At 49.1% G+C, this 22,273-nt stretch overlaps 1 protein-coding gene across 1 annotated transcript; it reads right to left on the reverse strand.

Annotated features, from left to right (window-relative positions):
• Window positions 1–631: 631 nt before the first annotated feature.
• On the reverse strand, window positions 632–17,962 carry UBXN11 (UBX domain protein 11). Its single transcript, XM_065421808.1, has 14 exons — window positions 17,898–17,962; window positions 16,280–16,317; window positions 15,789–15,899; window positions 15,268–15,368; window positions 14,343–14,397; window positions 13,465–13,541; window positions 11,836–11,950; window positions 8,948–9,165; window positions 8,573–8,650; window positions 5,311–5,431; window positions 4,164–4,267; window positions 3,009–3,079; window positions 1,650–1,796; window positions 632–791 (listed from the first exon to the last, which is right to left on the reverse strand). Exons 1-14 carry the CDS (start codon window positions 17,960–17,962, stop codon window positions 632–634), a joined length of 1,461 nt encoding a protein of 486 aa, XP_065277880.1.
• Between the last annotated feature and the right edge of the window lie 4,311 nt (window positions 17,963–22,273).

Here is a 22,273-nt window from a genome sequence, read left to right on the forward strand (position 1 = left end):
ATCATCTATGCTGCTAGTTGTAGCCCCACATCCTGAGCCCAACTCAATTGATGTGGGCTCTGAGATTGGTGCTAGTTTTTTTATTGCAGTGTAGACATAAGGGACCTGCAGATGAGGGCACAGGTGTTGAACTGAACTCACTGCAACCTCTGAGGGGCAAAAAGCTCATGTGACCTTCAGCAAAGGTGGAGAGAAACCCAGTTTGGATATAAGTCCCCCAGGGTAATATTTACCCAGGTAGGCTGCCATGTGATGAGGCCACAGGCCCAGAAGGGCTCTAAAGACAGCCCCCCGAGGCTAGTAGGATCCAGACTGGCAGGGTGTGTGGCCTTGTCATCACAGTTCTCTCACCAATAGTGCAGGGAGGAGCTAGATCTCCAGGGCTATTTCTCCCCTTTGCTTTGCCTACAGGAGGTGGTAGGCCCAGGTAACAATACAGTTCAACTGAATCTGGAAAGACAATCCCACCCTCCTTCCCCCTTGAGTAAGGGAGAGGTTGCAGCTTATCTGATCGTGCAAGGCTGTTCCTTCCTCTTGCCTTATTGTAGAAGTGGACGGGTGGGGAGGAAAGCAAATTGCTTCATGTGGAGTAGCAGTTGCAAGGCCAACTGGCTCATTTGAAGCTGTTAAACTATCTGTGGCCCTGTCCCTCCTTGGCCAAAGGGATCTTTTCCCGCAGCAGAAGGGAGGCGTTGGGAATCAGTCCACACTCCTGCAGGGTCATGAAGTTGTCAGTATACACTCTCTGGGGAAAGGTGCTGATGATCTCATACGGCTGTGGTTCTCCACCCCTAGGAAAGAACAGTACAATCTTTCCTGTGAGCCATGTTCCAAAAGCTTCCACAGAGCTGCTGGAAATAAGCCAGTTGCAGGATTACACAAGAGCAGAGGGCTGGAGGGACCATTAGAGGAACAGAGCTGTTTCCAGCTGAGATGTAGAGTCCAGCCAGTTGTAGGCTGTTCCAGACTGCAGCAGCCCCAGATGGGAAAGCTCTTACAACTCAATAGCGGTGAGATCACCAGGCACACACCAAGCCTAGGCCAGGCAGGGCTACATCCTGTGAAGGGAGCAGGGACAGGAGAGAGAAGGTGCCTCTGGTAGGCCAGAGTTGCTTCCAGGATGTTAAGAACAAGGACAGTTTTGAAGTGGATTGTGAGAAGGGGGTGACAATAGTCAAGGCGACGGTTGCTGAGGAGTGGGTGTGGGGAGCAGAGGCAAACAACGACATGCCCAGGTACCGCTGCAGGAGGTAAGGAGGAGATGGGAACTACTGAAACAGAAGAGCCAGAAACGTGGAAGACTATGGAGATGTCAGCTCCCTGCAGGAGGTGGGATTTTAAATCTATACACAATTCCCAAACCATGGGCCTGATCCTGATTCCTCTCTGGAGGTGCTGAGTGTGACAAGCACCTTCAACCCCCACTAACATCATTGTATGTTGAGGGGGCTCAGCACCTGGCAGGCAGAGGCACTGTGATCCTGCACCTGCTGGAATTACATTGTAGAGTATTCTTCAGGCGGCTCAATTCCAGGGATCAAGTGGGATTTGGAAATGCCACTGGCCCAGTTTTCACTGTGGCCTGACTCAGTGGAGTGGAGGAGTTGGACTGGCTCGCAGACACCCCCCTTTCCTCTCCCTATACCTACCTGCTCTGGGCGAGGTGCCGGCGCAGGTCTCCTATGGTCTCTGTGAAGAGCATTTTTACAATGTATGTCTGCTCCCCATTCTCAGATTTTATCCGGAGAGTGGAGATGTTGGGGGCTGGAGGCTGGTCCTGTTCGTCTGCCTTCAACCTGAAGGCCATAAAAGCCAGTTAGACAAGAAACAGCAATTTTATAGAGAGACTGATCAGTCAATGCTAAGTGGGCTAGGCTGGACAGGGCATCAGGAGAGAGCCAAAGGGAAAAGAAAAGTGCTGGAATAGAGAATCTTAAAAATCTACAGAAAAGTCTACACTAGCTGGTAAAACAATTGGCGGTCTGGGGTGTGAAAAAAACATCCCCCTGACTTGCCATAAGTTTCACAGACAGAAGCGCCGGTGTGGACAGTGCTATGTCGGTGGGAGACGTTCTCCCGCCGCACGTTGGGGGTGGTTTAATTATACCGATGGGAGAGCTCCCTTCCGTCGGCATAGAGTGGCTATACAGGAGACCTTACAGCGGTGCAGCTTCAGCTCTGCCGCTGTAAGGTCTGTAGTGTAGACGTACCCTTAGCAGGTCCCTGAACCCTGATTGACTGTGGGCAAATAGGCCAAAATGGCCTACAAAGTGCTACGTGCCTTTGAAATAGCTGAATGTGGAAAGACAGCCCCACCCGCCTACTCCTTTGCGGGAGGGAGAAGTTGCAGCCTATCTGATCATGCAAGGCTGCTCTTTCACTTTCTGAGATAAGCCGGGGCCCTTTTTTGTTCCTTATTATAGATCAAGGCTGCCTGGTGGGGTTGTTTATTTGCTTTTTTAAATACAAAATTCTGCTTGATTTATGGTGACATTACAAATTCAGGTCTTGTCTAGCCTGGAAGACTCTCTGACTACGGGAGAACTAGTGAAATGGTGACCCCATTTGCTCATCTCTTCTCTGGAGGCACTTTTCCATTCAGAGGGTGAAAATTGAAAGAAGAAGGAATTTATTGCCAGACTGGTTCAAACTCCTTGGGTTTTGCTTGTTCTTGTGAACACCCCTTTAATACCAAGGACTAGCTAACATTTTGAATAAAGGAAGCCTTTGTTGAAGATGTCAGGATTCACCATAAACATCTCAGAGGCCTCCCAAAACTAGGAAAGATCAAACCTGGCCTGCCTGCTATTTCTAAAGTAAAAACCAAGTGGAAAAAACTCTAGTGGTTTTGCTTTAAAACACACAAATGAACCCTCCCTTTCCAGGCCCTCTTTATCCATCAGAAATGGGCAAAACCATTAAACAAATCTTTGCAGGTTGCCTCTGATGGCTAGTGGATGGACAGGAGAGACTGACAGTGCATTGGCCAAGGGACCACTGCCCTTTACCTCTCTTTCATTGATGCAAGGCTGGGCGTCTCCACCAGGATCACTTCATTGCTACCTGTCCCATGAGAGCCCTGAAACCAAACAGGGAAACCTCAGATACTATCTGCCCAGCTTCCCTGGATTAATACCTGGGGGACAATCCACCTGTTTTCTGGCCACAGGTGGAGAATGTGCCCTCCTCCTGAGCCCACCAGCTACAAGGCCAATGGCTTCTCCATCCTACCTCTCATTCCCATGCAGCATCACAAAACCTCTCACCTGCTGCTGCTCCCAGCAGGATGCAGCAGGCTTGGCACAGTGCCAGGCAGGCAGGTTTCTCCAGCAAATGGTAAATATGGCTTCTAAACTTTGTAATTAGTTAAACTATTTATTTAAAAAAAAAATCTGCCTACACTGGTCCTGGTGTTGGCTGTGGCTTCTTCTAATCTAACAACGGACTTCCACATTAATTGATTAGTTTGTTTTAAGCCAATAAAACTACATTGGTCTATTTCCTTGTAAATGTTCTGTATGGGCACAAAGTTTAATTATCATAATTAAACCTATCTGAGGAAAGTACTTGCTCCCCTTCAAGCAAAATGACAGGGTCTAGATCTAACACCCGAGACAGTAATTTAACTTAAATATTTACTCAATCATCAGATGGGTTAATAATGATTTTTTTCCCCCAGGGAGAAAGTTCCAGAAAGGGGTGAAAGGGCCTGGTGAAAACACATCTAATGCTTTCTGCTGGAGTCTTTTCTGAATCCAGGAGGTTGAAGATTTTTGGAGAGAAAGGGCCCAAGCTGATTTTATTTGCACCTACGTAAGGTTGTTGGCTTCCATAGAGTTATTGCTGATTCACACCAGTGTAACTGCAGAGTCAGAAAATGTCTATACTACGAGCAGCTCAACTACAGCACTGTAGCTATTCCGTTGTAGCATCATAGCGTAGACACTTCCTACAGCGAGGGAAAGAGTCTTTCCCATCACTGTAGGTAATCCACCCCCCTGAGCTGTGTTCTTCCATCAATCAAACTGTGTCTACACCGGGGGTTAGATAAGCTTAACTACTGAGCTCAGAGGTGTTTTTCACACCCCTAAGAGATGTAGTTAGATTGACCGAAATTTTAAGCATAGCCTAGCCGTTAGGCTTGTTCAGGGGCTCTGTCATACCTGCAGAGTTTCTTTGATTGGTCCTCGGATATCAATCACTTGTCCCTCCCGGATCAAGGATTTAGGAAGTTTGTTCAGAAACTGCTCCAGTGAGAGCTTGGGACCTGCCACGAGAGGGGGGGCGGGGAGGAGAGACAGGAACAGGGAGAAGCGGGAAGGGGAATCACATCACACCAAGCAATTATACGAATACTAGAATGTTCCACTTCTTGGGCTCATCAGAATTATACTTTGGACAGTTCCCTTTTAGGAATGGGTTATTAGAATCACCCATAAGGCATGTGATCCAAAGTCCATAGTATATGAGAAGCTCTTCACAGCTAATAAATATCAGGGTGATATACAATTGCTGATGGGAAATGCATATGCATAGATTATTATATATTGCCATATATGGCTGTCCAGGAACATACATAACCATATATGACTACTCCCACTATACAACTACATGTCAGAACATATGTGACCAGACCTTCCAAGATCTAGTCAGAGCAGTTTAATTTTCAATCTGTGCGAGTAATTTTTGGCAACTGTTGGAGCAGATTTCTGGAATGCAGAAGGAAAACAAGGAACCTGTGAGCTGGTCCTATATAATGTGTCTTTCCCTCATGGCTTGGAGATGTGCTGTGACATATCGGAGATGGAGAAGATGAGGCTGGCATCTTGGGGGGAAGATGTCCACTTACATAAGTAACTTGCAATAGAACAATTGTTTGTTTGAAGGCCCAGTCCCTGAAGGCCGTCACCCACACCATTCTTCTGAATGTCTCAAGTGGGCGATGTTGGAAAGACCTCTACTGAGAATGAGCTCTGGGTTTCATGTGGAAAGTGGGTGGGTTTCATGCACATTCTGGGAAAACTGCCCAAACTGTGGTATTTTATGAATGGCAAGTCTCAGGACTGTTTGCTTCTGTGATCACCGTGAAACTGACTATTGTGGCAGCTGGCTCTCAGTTACTGCAGCAGCACATGAAGCACATACATAACACTCCTCTCAGAAATGTCACCAGGCAACTCAGAGACTCTCAGAATTAACTCCTCGGTAACTGGATGACTGTTGCCAGGCTTCACCGGGGCTTCATTTATCCTCTATTTTGGGGCTAAGTAGGGGATCGCCAGGGATTAGCGGGAATGGCAAAAGACTCACCTGGGATCTCACTGGTTTCCTTTACCTCACTTGACCTCGAATGGCCAACTACCTGCCCCTGGCCAGGAAAGTTCTCTGGTAGCTGCCTCTCCCGAAAGAAAACGTCTCTCCTGTCAGTGACCTGTTAAATTAAAGCTAGCTGCCATTAGCAAGCTTGTCTGCCTCCAGGACCCAGCTCTCACTGCATCAGAGCAAACTAAAGGGTAAGCAGCAAGAACAAAACAAGAACAAACAACTAATAGAGACAGCTAGTTCCTCCTGAGGGTGATTCTAATATAGGAACACCTATAAAGGAAGCTGTCTGAAGATCCTTTTAGACCCTCCAGAAAAATAAACCCACGCCTGTGTCCCTTCAAGTCTAAAACCCTTCTAGTTAGCAGTTCAATGTCACATCCAGATCCTAAGATAAGACAGATGATCACTCCAGCCTTGCACACATTAGTACAGTGCTTCGATCCTGCTTTGTGCCTCAGTTTCCCCATCTATGAAAACTGATCCTCAGATGAGAGGTGATGTGAAATTGCAAAGTATTATTTTGTAATCGATAGGCACACCTAGGGGTTTGCGAGGTTTCAGAGTAGCAGCCGTGTTAGTCTGTATCCGCAAAAATAACAGGAGTACTTGTGGCACTTGATCTGTGCTAACAGAACAAGGGATGTGCAAGCAGCCAGGACCACCAGATGTCTCTCTGAAACCAAAGAAGCAAAAGCACCATATTCAGCCCCCCACAGTCCCTGTCCCAGCCAGCTCAGCAAAACACAATTGTCAGAGAACCACATGGCCACTTTGGTACATCCACACTGCAATAAAACCCCTGTGGCTCATGGGCCTCAGGCTGCGGGGCTAAACAATTGCTGTGTAGATGTTTGGACTTGGGCCTGGGGCCCAGGGTCTAGGACCCTGTGAGGGGGGAGGGTCCCAGAGCCCAGGCTTCAGCCCGAGCCTGAACATCTGCACCATAACCTGAGGCCTGTGAGCCCAAGTGAGCGGACACAGACCAGCTGCAGGAGTTTTACTGCAGTGTAGATGTACTCTAAGTCCTGACTGGGTGTCTTCCATTCCCTAGGGTTACCATATTTTGAGTGTCCAAAAAGAGGACACTCCACGGGGCCCCGGCCCTGCCCCCAGCCCCGCCCCCGCCCCAACTCCACCCCTTCCCCAAAGTCCCCGCCCCAACTCCGCCCCCTCCCCTGCTTCCCGCGAACATTTGATTCGCGGGAAGCAGGAAGCAGGCAGCAGGTAAGCTGGGGGGTGGGGGGAGGAGGCGCGGCCCAGTCTGGTCCCCTCCGGCGGCCGGCCCCGGCCCCGGCCCCAGCATCTCCAGCCTGGCTCGGCTCGGGCCCTGGGGTGCCGGCCCCGGGCCAGCACCGCCGGCCCCCAGCCCAGCACTGCCAGCCCCCGGCCCCAGCCCGCGGCCCAGCGCGGCCCTGGCCCAGCACTGCCGGCCCCCGGCCCAGCGCACCCCCGGCCGCCCGGCACCGCCGGCCCCCCCCGGCCGCCCGGCACGCCCGGCACCCCCGGCCGCCCGGCACCCCCGGCCCCGCCGGCCGCCCGGCACCCCCGGCCCCGCCGGCCGCCCGGCACCGGATTTTCCCGGACATGTGCAGCTTTTTGGGATTTCCCCCCGGACGGGGATTTGAGTCCCAAAAAGCCGGACATGTCCGGGAAAATCCGGACGTATGGTAACCCTACCATTCCCCCATGACTCTCTAACCCCCACAGCGATAGGCCCAACATTTTCAAATCATGTGCCTACAGTCAGGCACCTACACAGAAGTGGCCTGATTTTCAAGGGGGGCTGAGCACATACAGCTCCATGGGATTTGTGTGCCTAATTTTAGGCACCTATATTTGAAGATCTGGATTATAATATCCTCTGCAGCTGCCTCCTGTGATGTGTCATTCCATATTCTTTATGAAAATATGCTTATGATATGAATATGACATAACAGAGATATACTTTATGCAAGACAGCTCATGTGAGGGATCATTGGAAAGGTTATGATTTACTGAATGCGATTATCCTATTTGTATGCATGCCTCATTTCTGTATCTGAAATTAGGAATATTGACTATGTATCTGTATTTCAACTATGCTACTTTGGGTGACGCCCACTGCTAACACTTCAGGTACAACAATGGAAAAGGTAGACAGTGCTGATGGCCCATCAGCAAGGACAATGGACTGTAAAAGAGTTTAGTCTTCCTGTGAACCTGTGGGTCAGCCTGTGAAGAATGGCTACAAGGGCCCTACAGAGGCATGTGACCATGTCACCTGATACTGGAACCCAGCTTGAATTCTGTACTTTTCCATGAGAAGCTGGGGTGGGGGGGAGGAGTGTCAAACAAGGAAACAAAGGACTCCCGCCTTATGCAAATCCTATTTAAGGGTGGGGAGTGAGATAATCCAGGTCCACAGTTCTCCCCTGCTACCCCACCCAAGATGACTGCTGGAAACAACTAAGATTGAACTGGGGGAAAAGAACTGGACCCAGGCTGGAAGGGCGTCTGGCCTGTGAAGAAGATTATTAGAACCACATTTAAGGTGAGAATTTACATGTAACCAGTTTCTTTAGTGTTTTAAGCTTCGTTTGCGTGCTCTGTTTTATTTTCTTGGTAATCTGCCTTATTCTGTCTGCTACCTCCGTAACTACTTAAAATACACCCGTTATAGTTAATACATTTATTTCTGGTTTATAATATAGCCCAGTTGATGTGATTTCTAATGGGAGGGGGGAGAAGTTGCACACACCCTCCTCCACCCACATGGAGGGAAGAGGTGAATTTCATAGAATTTGGGGTTTGTACTCAAGAGGGGGTGGACAGGTGGGTACTGTGGCAAGCCCCTTAAGCTGACCAGGTAAAAAGAGGCCCAGGCTGGCAGAATAATCTGACTCAGTGGCGTCCCAGCCCGCCAAGTGACACCCCAGGGGGTTCAACCCATCACACCCCCTTTGACTGCTTTCTAGTGACGCAGAAATTTTGCCCTCACTGTCTCGTTCTAACCCAAGATTCATTGAATCAGACAAACCGTTCAGTTCTAGTGCACAAAGGCCAAGGCATTTCCTGTAACGGCTGTAGCAGGTGCGTGCCCCACCTCAAAAGTCTAGCTGCACATGGGCTGGGTTTAGAAACCTCAAACCAGATTTCGCGTCGAGAAAGGCCTGCAGAGTGGTGACTGCAAACAATAAGACAGAAGCAGTTTGCATGGAGAGAGGGATTTCTCCTAAAAGGAAGATGGCAGGGGCTTTGCATTGCTTACCTGAAAAGGAACGCCATCCGGGTAGCGCGTCTGTAGCTCTGAGGGAAAATAGCCATCCATGATATCCTGAAGACATTGCTGAAACAAAGCATGAATGCTTAAAAACCAGGCCTCAGGCTCCATAGTACCTCGCTGCTGATACATTCCATTCCACCCGCATCAGACCTGGAGACCTATAAAGGCACCACAGGATCTCTGACGGAGAGAGACTGGCAGATCCTCTAACAACCATTATTCCTCACGAAGCCCTGTGGGGGACAGATGGGACTAGCGTCACCCCACAAGCCTCAGCCTTTCCCCATTCCCACCCTCGGCCTTTGCTGAGGGAATAGTTAGATGGCAATAACTTGACTTCCTCCAGGAATTGGTCCATACCTGCGTGGATGGCTCCTCGTACGACCGGAAAGGTCCATTGAACATGACTATCCCATTCTGATAAAAAGTGAGGGCTATCGATTGGGGCTGCCTCAGTCTAGCACCTCCTGCTGTGCGCTCGATTTGAGACACACCTTCCCCAGCCAGCACGTTTAAATCTTTCAGGTTTTCCAAAATTAAATCAAAATCGATCGGGTGCTTGGAAACAGTTGAGTCGCCTGCAGCAAGGAAATCAGAGTTATCGAGGGGGAGGAGCCTGCAGCCAGGAGTGTTGAATCCACACGTCTCCCTGCATGGGCATGTTAAAGGTGCTGCCCAAACCCTACCATTTTGGGCCTGGCTCCCACCTGCCTCCACTTTGTGTCATTTATTCCTTTGGGAAAGGAGCGTGAAATGCTATCACGTCAGAATGGCAGTGTTTCGCTTCCGCACTGCAGAGGCATATATAACACCACAGTGGAGAACCAGTCCCCTTGTTACCAACTTATGAAACTGCATCATCAGCCAATGCCACAGCCTGCACTCCTTGGAGGCCCTGATTATTTTGATGGTTATAATGTATTTAGCATCGTTCCTTGCTTGGTGCTGTACAATACAAAGAGGGAGGTGAGGTGCCTGTCCCAAAAAGCTTACAACCTAGGTTAGACCAGCAGTTGACTTCAGCACAGGCTCCTGCAGGGAACTCAGATGGGACACCAGCTGACTGGCTGATCTCAGAGGCAGGCAGATTGCTCTTTCTAAATAACCCCTTCGCCTGCTGGTGGATTATTGGCGAGAGGGAGGTCTTTTGGGTGCTTGAGAAAGGGATGCCAGGTTTATGGGGTAGAGCAGGAGAGATGTGCAGATGACAGTGGGAGAAGTATATGAGGAGAGGAAGTGCGTGCAGAGGTGTTGACTGGGATGAGGCCTTTGATAGTTTCAATTCTGCTTTTGACAGATCCTTCAAAGGATAAAAATAGCATCAATAAGCAGAAATGATCTCTGTAAATGCATCAATTAGCAAATAAGGCCAAGTGAACTGACACACTAGCCTCTGTGCCTTACGCCCACTGCTATTCAGAGATCATCTCCCTTACCTACTTCAAGGGGCTGTGAAAGTTAATCAGCTGGTGTTTTTCACAGCACTTTGAAGGTGAGGCTGCTACTAGTCCCAAGTATATTCTCATAATTCTCTCTTACCACTTAACAGGAGGCCATTACTAAATACTATAGGATTCAACACAATGCAACTAGCTCCCAACTCACGTGGCTGCTGGAGGAAGGGAACAATAGTGTGTTTTGATGGGGTCAGGCAATAGGGGCAAATAAATGCACATGATACATACGGAAAGGGCCGGATTTTGATTTCACACGCATTTTATGCCTGAGTTGCCTGAGATGGGAATCAGGCTCCAAACATTCAAAGTATGGGGACTGCTTCTGAAGATTTTCCTCCTGATAGCTGGCCCATCAGCTCCCCAAAAGAAATGGGCTTTATAAAATATAGTTTAGTAACTGCATATGTTCCTGGTGCCACTTGTGTTACATTACAAGTCTCCTTTCTACTGAAATGGGTTAGGATGTAGACCCCAGGATCACCATGAGGAAATCATAACAGGGAAGGACCTTAGCATTTGAAAGTCTGCAGGACCTATCATACCCAACCTGCATCCAAAGCTATCTGTAAAACATTCGACCCTTTCATCCCCGCATCAAGTAGTACTAATTTTCACTGGGTATCTTCACCCCTGCTGTAAGCTGCTTCCACACTGTGCTCTGGCCATACAAAATCCTTCCCCCCTCACTGCATTTTCTATCATTTAAAGATAGGGTTTTCAAGTCCCACTGATTTGCAATGATACCTGTGCACCTACGACACTTATGAGCTTTGGAAAATCCCACGCTACAGTTTTTTGTCTTTCCCTAAAGCAAAGAGGTTGATGTAGGGGTTCAGATCCCAGAAGCCATCATCCCTAACAGGCGCCCTTCCATGGGCGGCGTGTAAACCACCGGCTGGGGTAGGCTAGCCCCCAGCTCTGCCCCTTCCACCTGAAGCCCCACCCCTTCTGACCCCCCCCACTGCAGCCCCCGGCCCAGGCTAGTGTCCCCAGCCCCGGAGCACTGTGCGGGCGGCACAGCCCCGCCCCCAGCCCCAACCTGAGCCGGGGCCACAGCACAGGGATGGGAAACTGGCAGGAGGGAACCTGGGGGCAGAGCATGGGTGGGGACACGCCTGGCTGTTTGGGGAGGCCATGCCCCCTTCTCAGTCTCAGCAGAGAGGCCAAGGGCTTGATGTCATTGACACCAAACTCCTCTCTTAGCCCTAGGGGAGGTCTCTCCAGGTCAGAGTTGAAGCACATTGGGAGGGGAGTGCAGTATGGGGGAAGCCTGACGTGCTACTGCCCACGCAGTGCCTGTTCTACAGATAACAGCAGGGAGGTTTTCAAAGGGCAGTTAGGTAACTGAAGTCAAAGGGTGTTAGGTGCCTATCTCCCATTAGCGCCTTTGAAAATCTCCTCCATTATGTCCAGAGATGTTAATAAAGTTTATGTAAAGGGCACTAAAAATTCACCTCTAAACACAAACTAAAAAGCCAACCACGTGAACCAAACAGGTTTTTGGACCAGGCATTTCAGTTGGAAAGGTGCATCTTTCCAGGGTCACACCCAGCTAAGATGTTATGTAAATAATAATAATTGAATGAATGACCTACGGGCTAGGAGCTCTCTGCACAAGTCCTGGCACGATGGAGCAGTTCAAGAGGAGTCGCAAAGGCCTATCGTGCCATGAATCTGATTGATTAATAAATCCCTAATTATCTGTTTTTCCAATCTGGAGAATATTATGCCTTTTTTAAATACCCCTGAGGGGCAGGCTGTCTGCCTCAGCAAAGGGCACTGCTGCTTTACCTGGTTTCCAGAGACCCCTTGAAGGCTGATTTTCCTGCTTCTTCAATGATTTCAACTCTTCCAGCTGTTCATTGCTCTCTCCAACCCAAATCAATCCATAATCATTCAGAAACCGCTGCATGGGGAAGGGGAGAAGAGGATGAACTAGCTTGAGAAGCATGGGAGTATAAAAGGCCAGGAATGGGAGCTGTAAAATGTGTGTTGCCTTGGACAAGTCTGACCTTGTTACAAGGTGCGGGGGTGAGAAAACTCACTGAGCAGGAAGAGTAGCATGTCATGGACTCCAAAAGTTGTATGAACCTATCCACAGTGATCAATCATTCAGTACTCAGTCTATCATGTCTTTGATCACTGCAAAGACTTGAATTCTACTGAGTCAGCCAGTTAATTGGAACAGCAACAGGAGGGACTGAAACAAAACTAAAGCCATACAGATCAAAAGGAGGAGACATAAGTGTTTGTGTATAAGAGCTATTAAAAATGCATGCAATTTAGCCAGGTGTCAATAATAAGGATATGCTATATTTACTTAGCACCTTTCTCCCAAGAATCTCAAAATACATCACCAACATTAATTTATTAAGCCCCACAACTAAATGTGAGTTAAGTCAGGACAACTACCTGCATTTTACACACTGGAAAACAGAATAACAGAGAGGTTAGAAAACTTGTTCAAGGCCACACAGTGAAATTAGTGGCAGCACTGGGAGGAGAACCCAGAAGCCCCGACTCCCAGTTCCCTGCTCTAATTACCAGGTTAAAGTTTCAGTCAGACATCAATATTGCATTATAGAGGAAAGTGTTGTGGTTCCATATCAAACAGCTGAGCATGTATCAAGAGCCACTGACTCTGGGCTTGGGCAGGTCACTTAACCTTTCTGTGACACAGCTTTCCCGTCTGTAAAATGGGGATAGTAATAGAGCAGCTTTGGGATCCTTGGATGAAATGACTTAAATTGCAAAGTAGTAGTAGTATTAATAAATGTTCCCCACACTGCAATTTGGATAAATAATTCTTCACTTCCTGTCCTACAATCTTGTGTAGTGTTGCTGTGAGCTGTTCAAAGGCTACCGTATTCCACCCTAGAGATGACTGCATATCACAGGTGAGTGAAGTGCTCCCCAGAGTGATGGATTCTCCAACACTTGAAGTCTTCAGATCAAGCCTAGATATCTTTCTGGAAGATATGCTTTAGCCAAACAAGTTATTGAGCTCCTTACAGGAATAGCTGGGTAAAATGTAATGGCTGATGGTATACAGGAGGTCAGAAAGACTAGATGATCTAATAGTCCCTTCTGGCCTTACAATCTAAGAATCTATGTACAATTCCCTGGATTTCTTCAGAATGAGCGGTGATATGATTAGCAAGCTGCTAATTATAATTGAGTGTTACATCATATATCAAAACTGATTCAAAAGGGGAGAAAGGAAAAGGAGTGGGAAGGGGATTAGGGAATGTCCCTCATCTGCCATTTAACCTGTTCCTTCTGTACTGAAGCTGTAATAATAGGCAGTGATACTGAAACTGGCAGCTTAGTCAGAACCAAACATTTATGGACTGAATGAACAGGAAGCCAATTCCAGGGGAGCGTAGGGTGAGGCCAAGGGGGTCCATCCATGAATCTCACCTCCATTTCCCAGACCTGATTCTGCAGCTGAAGACACTTCACCTCCAGTTCCTCTATTCTGCTTGACTCTGGGGAATCTGCAGAGGAAAGACAGAGACATGAAGTGTTTTATTTTTGCTCTAAAAAGCTTCAGACAAGAGCTGAGATAACGAGTGTCAGGGAGTACTGAGTGTGTCTGGGCTCAGCTTGAGGGAACTATTGCTCTCCTCCCAGTCTTGCTTCTTCTAACCACTCCTAAGAACCACGTGGTTATGTGGCCATCTTCTGCTTGGGTTTTCGGTCTTGTGGGAACACTTTAGCACAGTGAAAGCAGGTCAGAGTGTGGCAGTTGAGTGCTGCACCAGAAACTAGCAGCTTAAAAGTCAGCCGCAGGTGCATGCATGAACTGAAAACCTGCTGGCAAGTGAAGCAGTGAGTGTGTAATTCACAGTTGTCCTTGGGGGAGTACTGGAACTGGGCTTCCCCAAGGAAAGGACTGTGCTGAAGTCCCCAGCAGCACCTCCCAGTACTGGAAAAGAGCACAGTCTGAGCTTAAGGCTGTGTCTACACTGCCATTTTCAGCACTAAAACTTTAGTCGTTCAGGGGTGTGAAAAAACACCACCCTGAGCGACAAAAGTTTTAGCGCTGAAAAGTGTCAGTATAGACAGCGCTTTATCACCGGGAGCCGCACTCCCGGCGACAAAACTACCCCCCCTCGTTTGGGGGGGGGAGGGGGGTTAATCGCCGGGAGAGCTCTCCGCCGCGATAAAACGTGACTACACTGCCCACGCCACAGCGCTGCCGCGGCCGCACTATAACGTGGGTAGTATAGACATACCCTAAGAGAATGTAAGCCACACACAGGAAGCAGAAGGGTGCCAAGGACAGACCAACTTACCTTTTCCTTTCTGAAGGATCTGCACCTGCTTCTCAAGTTCAGCAACCTTTCTAGCCTGAAGATCCCAGAAAAAAGGCAAAATAATGATTCCACTTGGTTCCTTTCCTCTGAGGATCTCAAAGCACTTTCCACATACCGAAGATTTAGCCATTCTGCTCCCAGAAGCCAGGTAGGTTAACTACACCCATTTTATGGATGGGCAAAGTAAGGTCTAGAAAGGGTGTGACCTGTCCCAAGATCACATAGGGCTAGACTGTGGAGTTACCACAGGCCCTGACATAACTGCGCAGTCCCAGGAGTAGACCAGGACCAAGTCACCCTGCCTGCCCATCCATTTCCCACCTGCATGAGATGGGGAGTAGTGACCCCATGATGGCTGCTCCTCCTCTCGCACACAGTCCAGTTACACAGGTTGCGCTCATGCTCTCCTACCCCCCTTTGAGGGTGCAGCTCAAAGTTAAGCCAGTGGTGAGTACATGGCAAATCTGGGGTTAGAACTCGGGAGTCCTGATCTACTAGCCACTAGAAACACTATTTACCCTAAAGTGTCTATAACACCAACAGGGTACTATCCATCCCCATTTCTATCGGGTGTGTCTGCTTCAGAGAGACCTCTGGCCTTCTAATCAACTCTAACATTATAAAATGGAAGGAAGAAAAGAAACATCCAAAGCAGAAGAGTCAATGACATTAGATGTTAGGGCTCATCTTTCCCTAGGATCACTGCAGCCTTGGGACTGTCCCTTACTGCAGTGTGGTAACAGCAACTGGGCCTCTACAGTGAGTGGTCTCTGTAATTAGTAAGATACAGGCCTAGTAGTTGCCTTGTCTAAAGAACAATTAGCCCAAACTAGGTGTGATCATGGTTCTGGCTAACGTGGCCAGAACTGTTCAGAAAGGGCCCAAATGAGGCTGGCATTTTTACCTTCAGCTGGATTTCCTGTGCTTGGCTCTTTGCTTTTTGTTCCAACAAAGCAATTTTTTGCATCATGGAGGACATGAGCTCCATGTCAGTCGGAGCTGCCCCTATAAGCACAAGTACAACACATCACCCAAAAAAGCACCTTCAGAATTACAAGCTTAATTTGACCAAGGGGAATGCTTATGATCATCCAGTGCCATATTACATGGGCGGAAGGCATCGTGCAGGAATCCTGGATTAGCCATCGCAGACAGCAGGAATGGATGCCCTGAGGGCAGCGTGTATAAATACTGCAGGTCCCGGGCCGAAGTAACTGGGGTCGATATGGACCTTGCAGCGACACTGTGTATGCATCCCTGGATCACCAACAGGCACACTGTGAAAGTGTTCAGGGATGTGAAATGAGCACCAGACTCTGTAGCTGGATTCACTAATCAAGCACCACCTGTGGATCATTAAGGTTATAGTCCCTGATGCCAGCACTGTGTCCGGCACAGCAGCTCGTGTCCTTTCAGAGACATTACCATGGGTACTTGTTTTTGTTGCTGTTCCCTTTGAGCAGGAAGGGGAAATGTCTTGCACTGGAATCTTTGTTCTAGGAGACAAGATGTCATTCAGCAGCGCAGCTTCATCCTCTGTGAATCGAAGAGGCAAAAAAGCATCAGAGGCAGGGCCAAGTCCACTTTTTAGATGAAGCCTCACCAAAATCTTGTGACGAATATGCTGGGTGTATCGTTAGGGATTTGGAAGAAGCAGTTTGCTCTGCGATAGAGAGGGTGTTCTGAGCACAGGTGACAGCATGGAAGAATGAGGGAACCAGCTTGATTTGGAACTGTAAATCATTTTAGAGAGTCTAACATGTTCTAACGAACCCTGGGGATGGGAAAACGACTTCCTACTAATCTGATATCAGACACATGTGGAAAGGAGAGAGAAACCAAGGACAAGAAAATGAACTAAGCACATAACACTTGAACGCAAAAACACATAAAGGGAAGAGAAAGGCCTTACTCACCATCGTAGGCACTCAGTTTAAATGGCACTGTCCTTTTCCTGCACATAAGAATAGGGAATACAGAAAACAAACAGCAGACAGATTAATTATCTGCTGGCTGGCCTGGGTAATTTTTTTTTTAGGGATAATAGACTTGTAAATTACATCAAAAATCTTCTTAAAATACCACCACCTCTACTTTCTTGCCAGTTCACCACACAGATAAAAACCAAACAAGCCCCCTCTTGCTTTGTAAGCTGAGTGAGCTCACACACAAACAACAAATTCAGAACAGCCTAACAGCAATTAAGATCACAGGAAGCCACAACTAGTGTTAGCTGCTTCACACTAGGGAAAAGCAAAAGAAAGACAAACAACAAACGTGGCCAACTGTGCTATGCAAAATTGTACAATATTCCTCCTGGCCCCAGCTGGGGATCAGCTTGCACCGCAAGGCTATAGAACAGGGGTGGGCAAACTTTTTGGCCCGAGGGCCACATCTGGGTGGGAAATTGCATGCAGGGCCATGAATGTAAGGCTGGGTCAGAGGGTTGGGGTGCGGGAGGGAGTGCCAGGTGCAGGAGGGGCTCAGGACAGGGCATTGGGGTGCAGGAGGGGGCTCAGGGCAGGGGGGTGGGGTGCAGGGAGGGGTGCAGAGTGCGGGAGGGGGTTCAGGGCAGGGAGTTGGGGTGCAGAGTGCGAGAGAGGGCTCAGGGCAGGGGGTTGGGGTGCGGGAGGGAGTGCGGGGTGTGGGAGGGGTGCAGGGTGCTGGAGGGGTCTCAGGGCAGAGGGTTGGGGTGCAGGGTGCAGGAGGGGTTCTGAGTGCGGGCTCCAGCCTGGCGCCGCTTACCTTGAGCGGCTCCGAGGTGGCAGCGGTGCGCAGCGGGGCTAAGGCAGGCTCTCTGCCTGCCCTGGCCCCGCTCCTGGAAGTGGCCAGCACCACGTCCCATGCTGCCCTCCGCCTGCGGGTACCTCCCCCGAAGCTCCCACTGGCCATGGTTCCCCATTCCCGGTCAATGGGAGTTGCGGGGGGCAGTGCCTGCAGGCGAGGGCAGCGTGGGGAGCCCTCTGCCCCCCCCAGGGGCCGCAGGGACATGATGCCCACCACTTCCGGGTGCAGCGCAGGGCCAGGGCAGGCAGGGAGCCTACCTTAGTCCTGCTGGGCCACAGGGCTGGCAATCCCACGGGCCAGATCCGGCCAAGAGCCCCAGCAAGGTTATTCTTGCTAGTATAACTGCACAGACTGTTCTGATTCATATAGGGCCCACCATGGAATGGTGGCTCACAGCTGGATTTGGGATGGCACAATACTGGATTTTAGGGCCCAATTCTGCAAGATGCTGAGTGACTGCAGAGTGTGGTTCTGACCACCCTTAAATCCTACTGACTTCAATGGGAGCTGAAGGGACCAAGCATCTTGAAAGATCAAGACCAAAGAAGGACCCTCCCAGTTTACATCAGGCAGCACACACAGCTGTGAAGTATATAGCGTGGGGTGAGAGTTTGCTGGTCTTGAGGCATTTGTCATTTATGCCTTGATTATAGTGTTCGTAAGGAGAAGCAGCTGGTATCAAAATTTCACAAATAAGCAAGGATGGCAACAAGACAAAGCAAGGAAGAGCCCTCATGGCTCATTTACCCTGGACTGTGTAGCTGCAGTGGGACTCTGCGGTGCTTTCCCAGGGAGGAAAGAGGAGAACTCATGGTTTATACCTTAGACAGCTCTAGATCCTAGGGAACAAAGATAGCGTTACAATTCCAGGCTGCAGGATGAAAGTGAGTGAAATGCCTTGGAACACAAGATTGAGGCACACTGTGAAAAGCAGACGACCCAGGATGTATTTTATCATCACACATTGTAGAGGTTTCCCTCAGAGCAGGTTGGTCTTAGGGCAGACCACGGAGTTAAAAGCATGACCCTTCATCTTTCATACAGAGCAGGGAGCGTCGCAGGGAATTCGGGTCCAGCCATGCTGCTTGGAGCAAAGGGTGCATTTCATGCTGGAGTCTCTTTTGCCCGTGGGGTCCCATAGGATATGTTTATACAGCATAGAATAAAACACCGCTGGCCTGTACCAGTTGACTCGGGCTCATGAGGCTCAGGCTGTGGGGCTTTTTCATTGCTGTGTAGACTTCTGACCTCAGGCTGGAGCCCGAGCTCTGGGACCCTCCCACCCTGCAGGGTCCTACAGCCCAGGCTCCCGCCCAAGCCCAGAAATCTACACAGCAATGAAACAGCCCTGCAGCCCCAGCCCCGCAAGCCCAAGTTGGCTGGCACAGGCCAGCAGCAGATTTTTCTTTGCTGCTTAGACAGACCCATAGAAATGACGTCAAGCACTTCATTGTGGGCCCTGTGGTCTCCACACAGGCTGCAGCCTCCAGGTGAAAAACCACAATCTGCTCCATTTCATGCCAGTTGGGTGCAGCCCTCAGGCGAAGGCTGCCACTTTCCTTGGGTTGCTCTGGTGGGACAAACTTATGCATCATGCATGACCTTCTGTCACTGCACCAGTGCAGCACAAAGGGACATACTGATTTTGCCTCAAAAAGTCAGCTCACCGTGTCACGCCACCCTCATGTCCTAACGGAAAGTGATGTCATGAGGCACCCCTGTGCACCGTGATAACATCGCAAGTCACCACAGTGCAATGCAATGATGCCAGGAGGCATCCTCATGCAATGCTAGGACATCCCAACACATCCTTGTGTAAGCACCATGACAGCACAAACGGCCACTGTGCAATGCGATGACTTCAGGAGGCGTCCCCGTGCAACAGGGTGACCTCACAAGGCGTCCCCGTGCAACAGGGTGACCTCACAAGGTGCTACCGAATGACCCCAATGACCTCATAAGGCGTCACCACTTAACCCAACGGCTTTGGGCACCCTGGGCAAGGCGACATGTAACGAGGCAACAGGCCCGACGTCGCGCCCCCGCCGTGGTGGGCCCAGCCCGGCCTTACGAGGGCCCCTCAGGCTCCCAGCCCCCACGGGCGAGAGGGGCCGGACCCGCCTGGGGAAGAGGCCGCCTCGGGGTTGCAACGGACTCACCCGCCCCCCGTCGGGGTCGGCTCACGCGACGCCATCTTGTTTGTAGCGGTTGCCCCGGTTACGGCCGGGCGAGATGATTGGCTCCGCGAAGGTCCCGTGGCTCGACCCCTTCTGAAAAGACTACTAGTCCCAGCATGCAACGCTCGGGTGTTCTGCACCCTCTCCCCCATCCTCATGTGTCTGAGCAAGAGCTGGGGAGAGAGGCAGGGAATTGACCCCTCCCAACCTGAAAGGGCCCCTCGCGGGACAAGGCAGGGGCTGGGGACTTGCCCCCCTTAAAGGGCAATAGCTGAGGGATCCCCCGCCACAGGAGAGAGGTGGGGCTGGGGGGCTTACTCCCCTAAATGGGAATGCACCCACCCCCGGGGGACAGAAGAGGAGCTAGGGGGCCTTAACCCCCCTTAAAGGAGCAACCCCTGAGAGACCCCCTGATGGAATATAGGGGAATGGATGAGGCATTAACCCCCCATGTTAATGGGGCCAAGCCCAGGGATCCCCATCCCCAAGGACTGTGGCAGGGTCCCCATCTGGAAGCCCTCAGAGAGGGCCCCCACTTCTGAGCCTGCTGTGACTCCCCACAGCCAGCCCCGGGCTCCTGGCTAATTCCCTCGTCACCCTGTGGACTGCAGCCTGCAGCATGTGCTAGCCCAGGACACGCATTGCCCAACCAGGTATTCCTTCCCACCCTCTACACTCATCCCGTGCCCACACAATGGCTCATGGGACAGCTGCATGCTGTTCTATGGTGGGGCTTTCCCTCACCGCGTAGTATCTGAGCCTCATGTATGTCAGAGGGTTAATCTTCACAACCCACCCTGAGGCAGGGAAGCAATACTTTCCCCACTGTGCAGATGATGAAACCGAGGCACTGAGAGGGAAAGCAGCTTGCCCAAGGTCACGCCGCATGTCAGAACCCAGCTCACCTCTGGCCTGGTCCTGTGCTTTAACCACAACATTCAGAATTGTCAACTCTAGCAGTGTTCTTGGGAGTCTCACAACTCAGCTCCTGGAGTAATGTTATTACATGAGAATCTCAACGTTCATTTAAACAAAATACAGAGATTCCAGACCTCGTGATTGTGGAGAAAAGGTGAACCCTAAAAAGCTACAAAACCAGAATGCAAATAAAAAGGATGCAAAATTTATTGTTCTAAAACTCCCATGCTTTTTAAGTCAGTCTCATGATTTTGGGTGGCTTGACTCATGATTTATGAATGTAGGGGTTGACAATGCTTTTTTGTTGCTATTTCATGGTTGCTATTTTTCCATTTCCCCACATCTCCCACCAGTAAGGGTCAGATTTTACTCATGAGCTTTAACTAAGAAATTATTCTTTTTTAGAATCTGTTAAAAAAAACACTGCTGACAGTTTTCAACTTTATGAACTGATCATTCAAGGTTTAAGTCAATGGATTTGCACCCCACCCTTATCCAAAAACAGATCTGTGAGGGTCATGAAGATATCTTTTTAGTTGTATTTTCACAGTTTTTTCCCCCTCACTTTTTTTTCTTTTCTTTTTTTGACTGTTTCTTTCTTCCTGTGTCCCTTCTCTGATCTGCGGTACCACGCAACTTGTTTTGTCTGTGTAACATTTGAAAAACTCTATAAACAAAATGTTTGAAATATCCAAGATGGCTGTTTGGTTGTCATCATGCCATTTCTGGGGAACCCTTACATATTTTTTAGGAAAAGCTCTTCCATTGAAGCTATGCCAACAATTGACAACAGCTAAGGATCTGGCCTTCTGAATTTGAAATATGTGCTAAAAATTACCACACGCTCCTTTCACGGTCTGGTAGCCTCCACCAACAAACTTTCATTTCTACTCTTCTGCTTACTGAAACTGTCAAGAAAGATCTAAAACAGCTAAAGCAGAAGCTTCAGCATTTTCTGTTTCTTTCAGATATTGTATGTTAAATCTTTCCCTTTCCAGAATCTGATACATTTCATACCTCAAAGAAATTCAATGGGTCCATTTTATCTGAAATATTTTGGTCAATTACTTTTTTCAAGCTGCCTTAAAAAGGCACAAAATAGTGAAAGAAGAATTAGACCCAGCTTGACACCAGTGTGAATCGGGAGTAAATCCACTTAAGTCAGTGCAGTTACCCTGGTGTAAAACTGGTGAAACTTGTAAACTCAGGATGAAGCTCATCAGCTTTGACTAGATGTTACTCAAGTTTAAAAGGAAATATTACTGTGCTCTGTCTAATCTAATCTATCATCTTTCTAGGTATGCTGCCCCTTCCTGTGGTATCTATTGCTCAGTACAACATCCAAGTTCATGAGATAGGAAATGCTTTTCATCATGAGCAAGCTTCAAAATATATTTTTTAATGTTTTTAAGAGAGATGGGGCTGAACTATCCCTCACCCCAGATCAAAGCACCACTGAACTTTGTGGGCTCACAATCTACACCTGAATTTTCCAGTTGAATCTATTTCTAGTTTTCAGTTGAAAAATAAGAGGGCTAGTTAACAAACCTGAAATTCAGGCCAGCTAGCTGAAAGTTTGGCTGATGTTTGCAAACATCCCAGTGAGCCTGAGCTGATTTATGATTTTGTCACCCGAGGCCTGGGAGATATGTGGCCATTTTGAATGTTTTGAGGTTTCTAGAAAAACTTGAGCATGAGAGTGGGGGAACCAACACTTAAGTATAGATTCACCCCCGTCTTCTCCAAGCCATAATGGCTGAGTTGTCAGCCCCATGTGGCCCTGTGCTTTGGGGACCATGCACTTCCTGGAATGTAGGGAAAAGAGAAGACTGACAAGAGCCCTGTGATCTGGGATCCCTGCAGAACCCCCATCCCAGATGCCAAACTCCTCTACTGCTCCTTCTTGCCGTATCAAGAGAGCACAGTTGCCAACTTTAACACGATAAATAAGCACCCCGACTTTCACTATTAGCCAAAGATCAAGCTAATCCCATTTCAAAACGAGGCCAAAACAAGCCAATCCCTAAG

This window comes from Emys orbicularis, chromosome 23 (assembly GCF_028017835.1).
Source record: "Emys orbicularis isolate rEmyOrb1 chromosome 23, rEmyOrb1.hap1, whole genome shotgun sequence".
NCBI lineage: Eukaryota > Metazoa > Chordata > Testudines > Emydidae > Emys > Emys orbicularis.

Bases quoted from the DNA above. Each gene is read 5' to 3' on its own strand.
- UBXN11 (XM_065421808.1), bottom strand. From the start codon at position 17,962: ATGAGTTCTCCTCTTTCCTCCCTGGGAAAGCACCGCAGAGTCCCACTG. The intron at 15,900-16,279 runs GTGAGTAAGGCC...TTCGATTCACAG, and splicing joins TAAACTGAGTGCCTACGATG to AGGATGAAGCTGCGCTGCTG. The intron at 4,268-5,310 runs GTGAGTCTTTTG...CTCTCGTGGCAG, and splicing joins GGAAACCAGTGAGATCCCAG to GTCCCAAGCTCTCACTGGAG.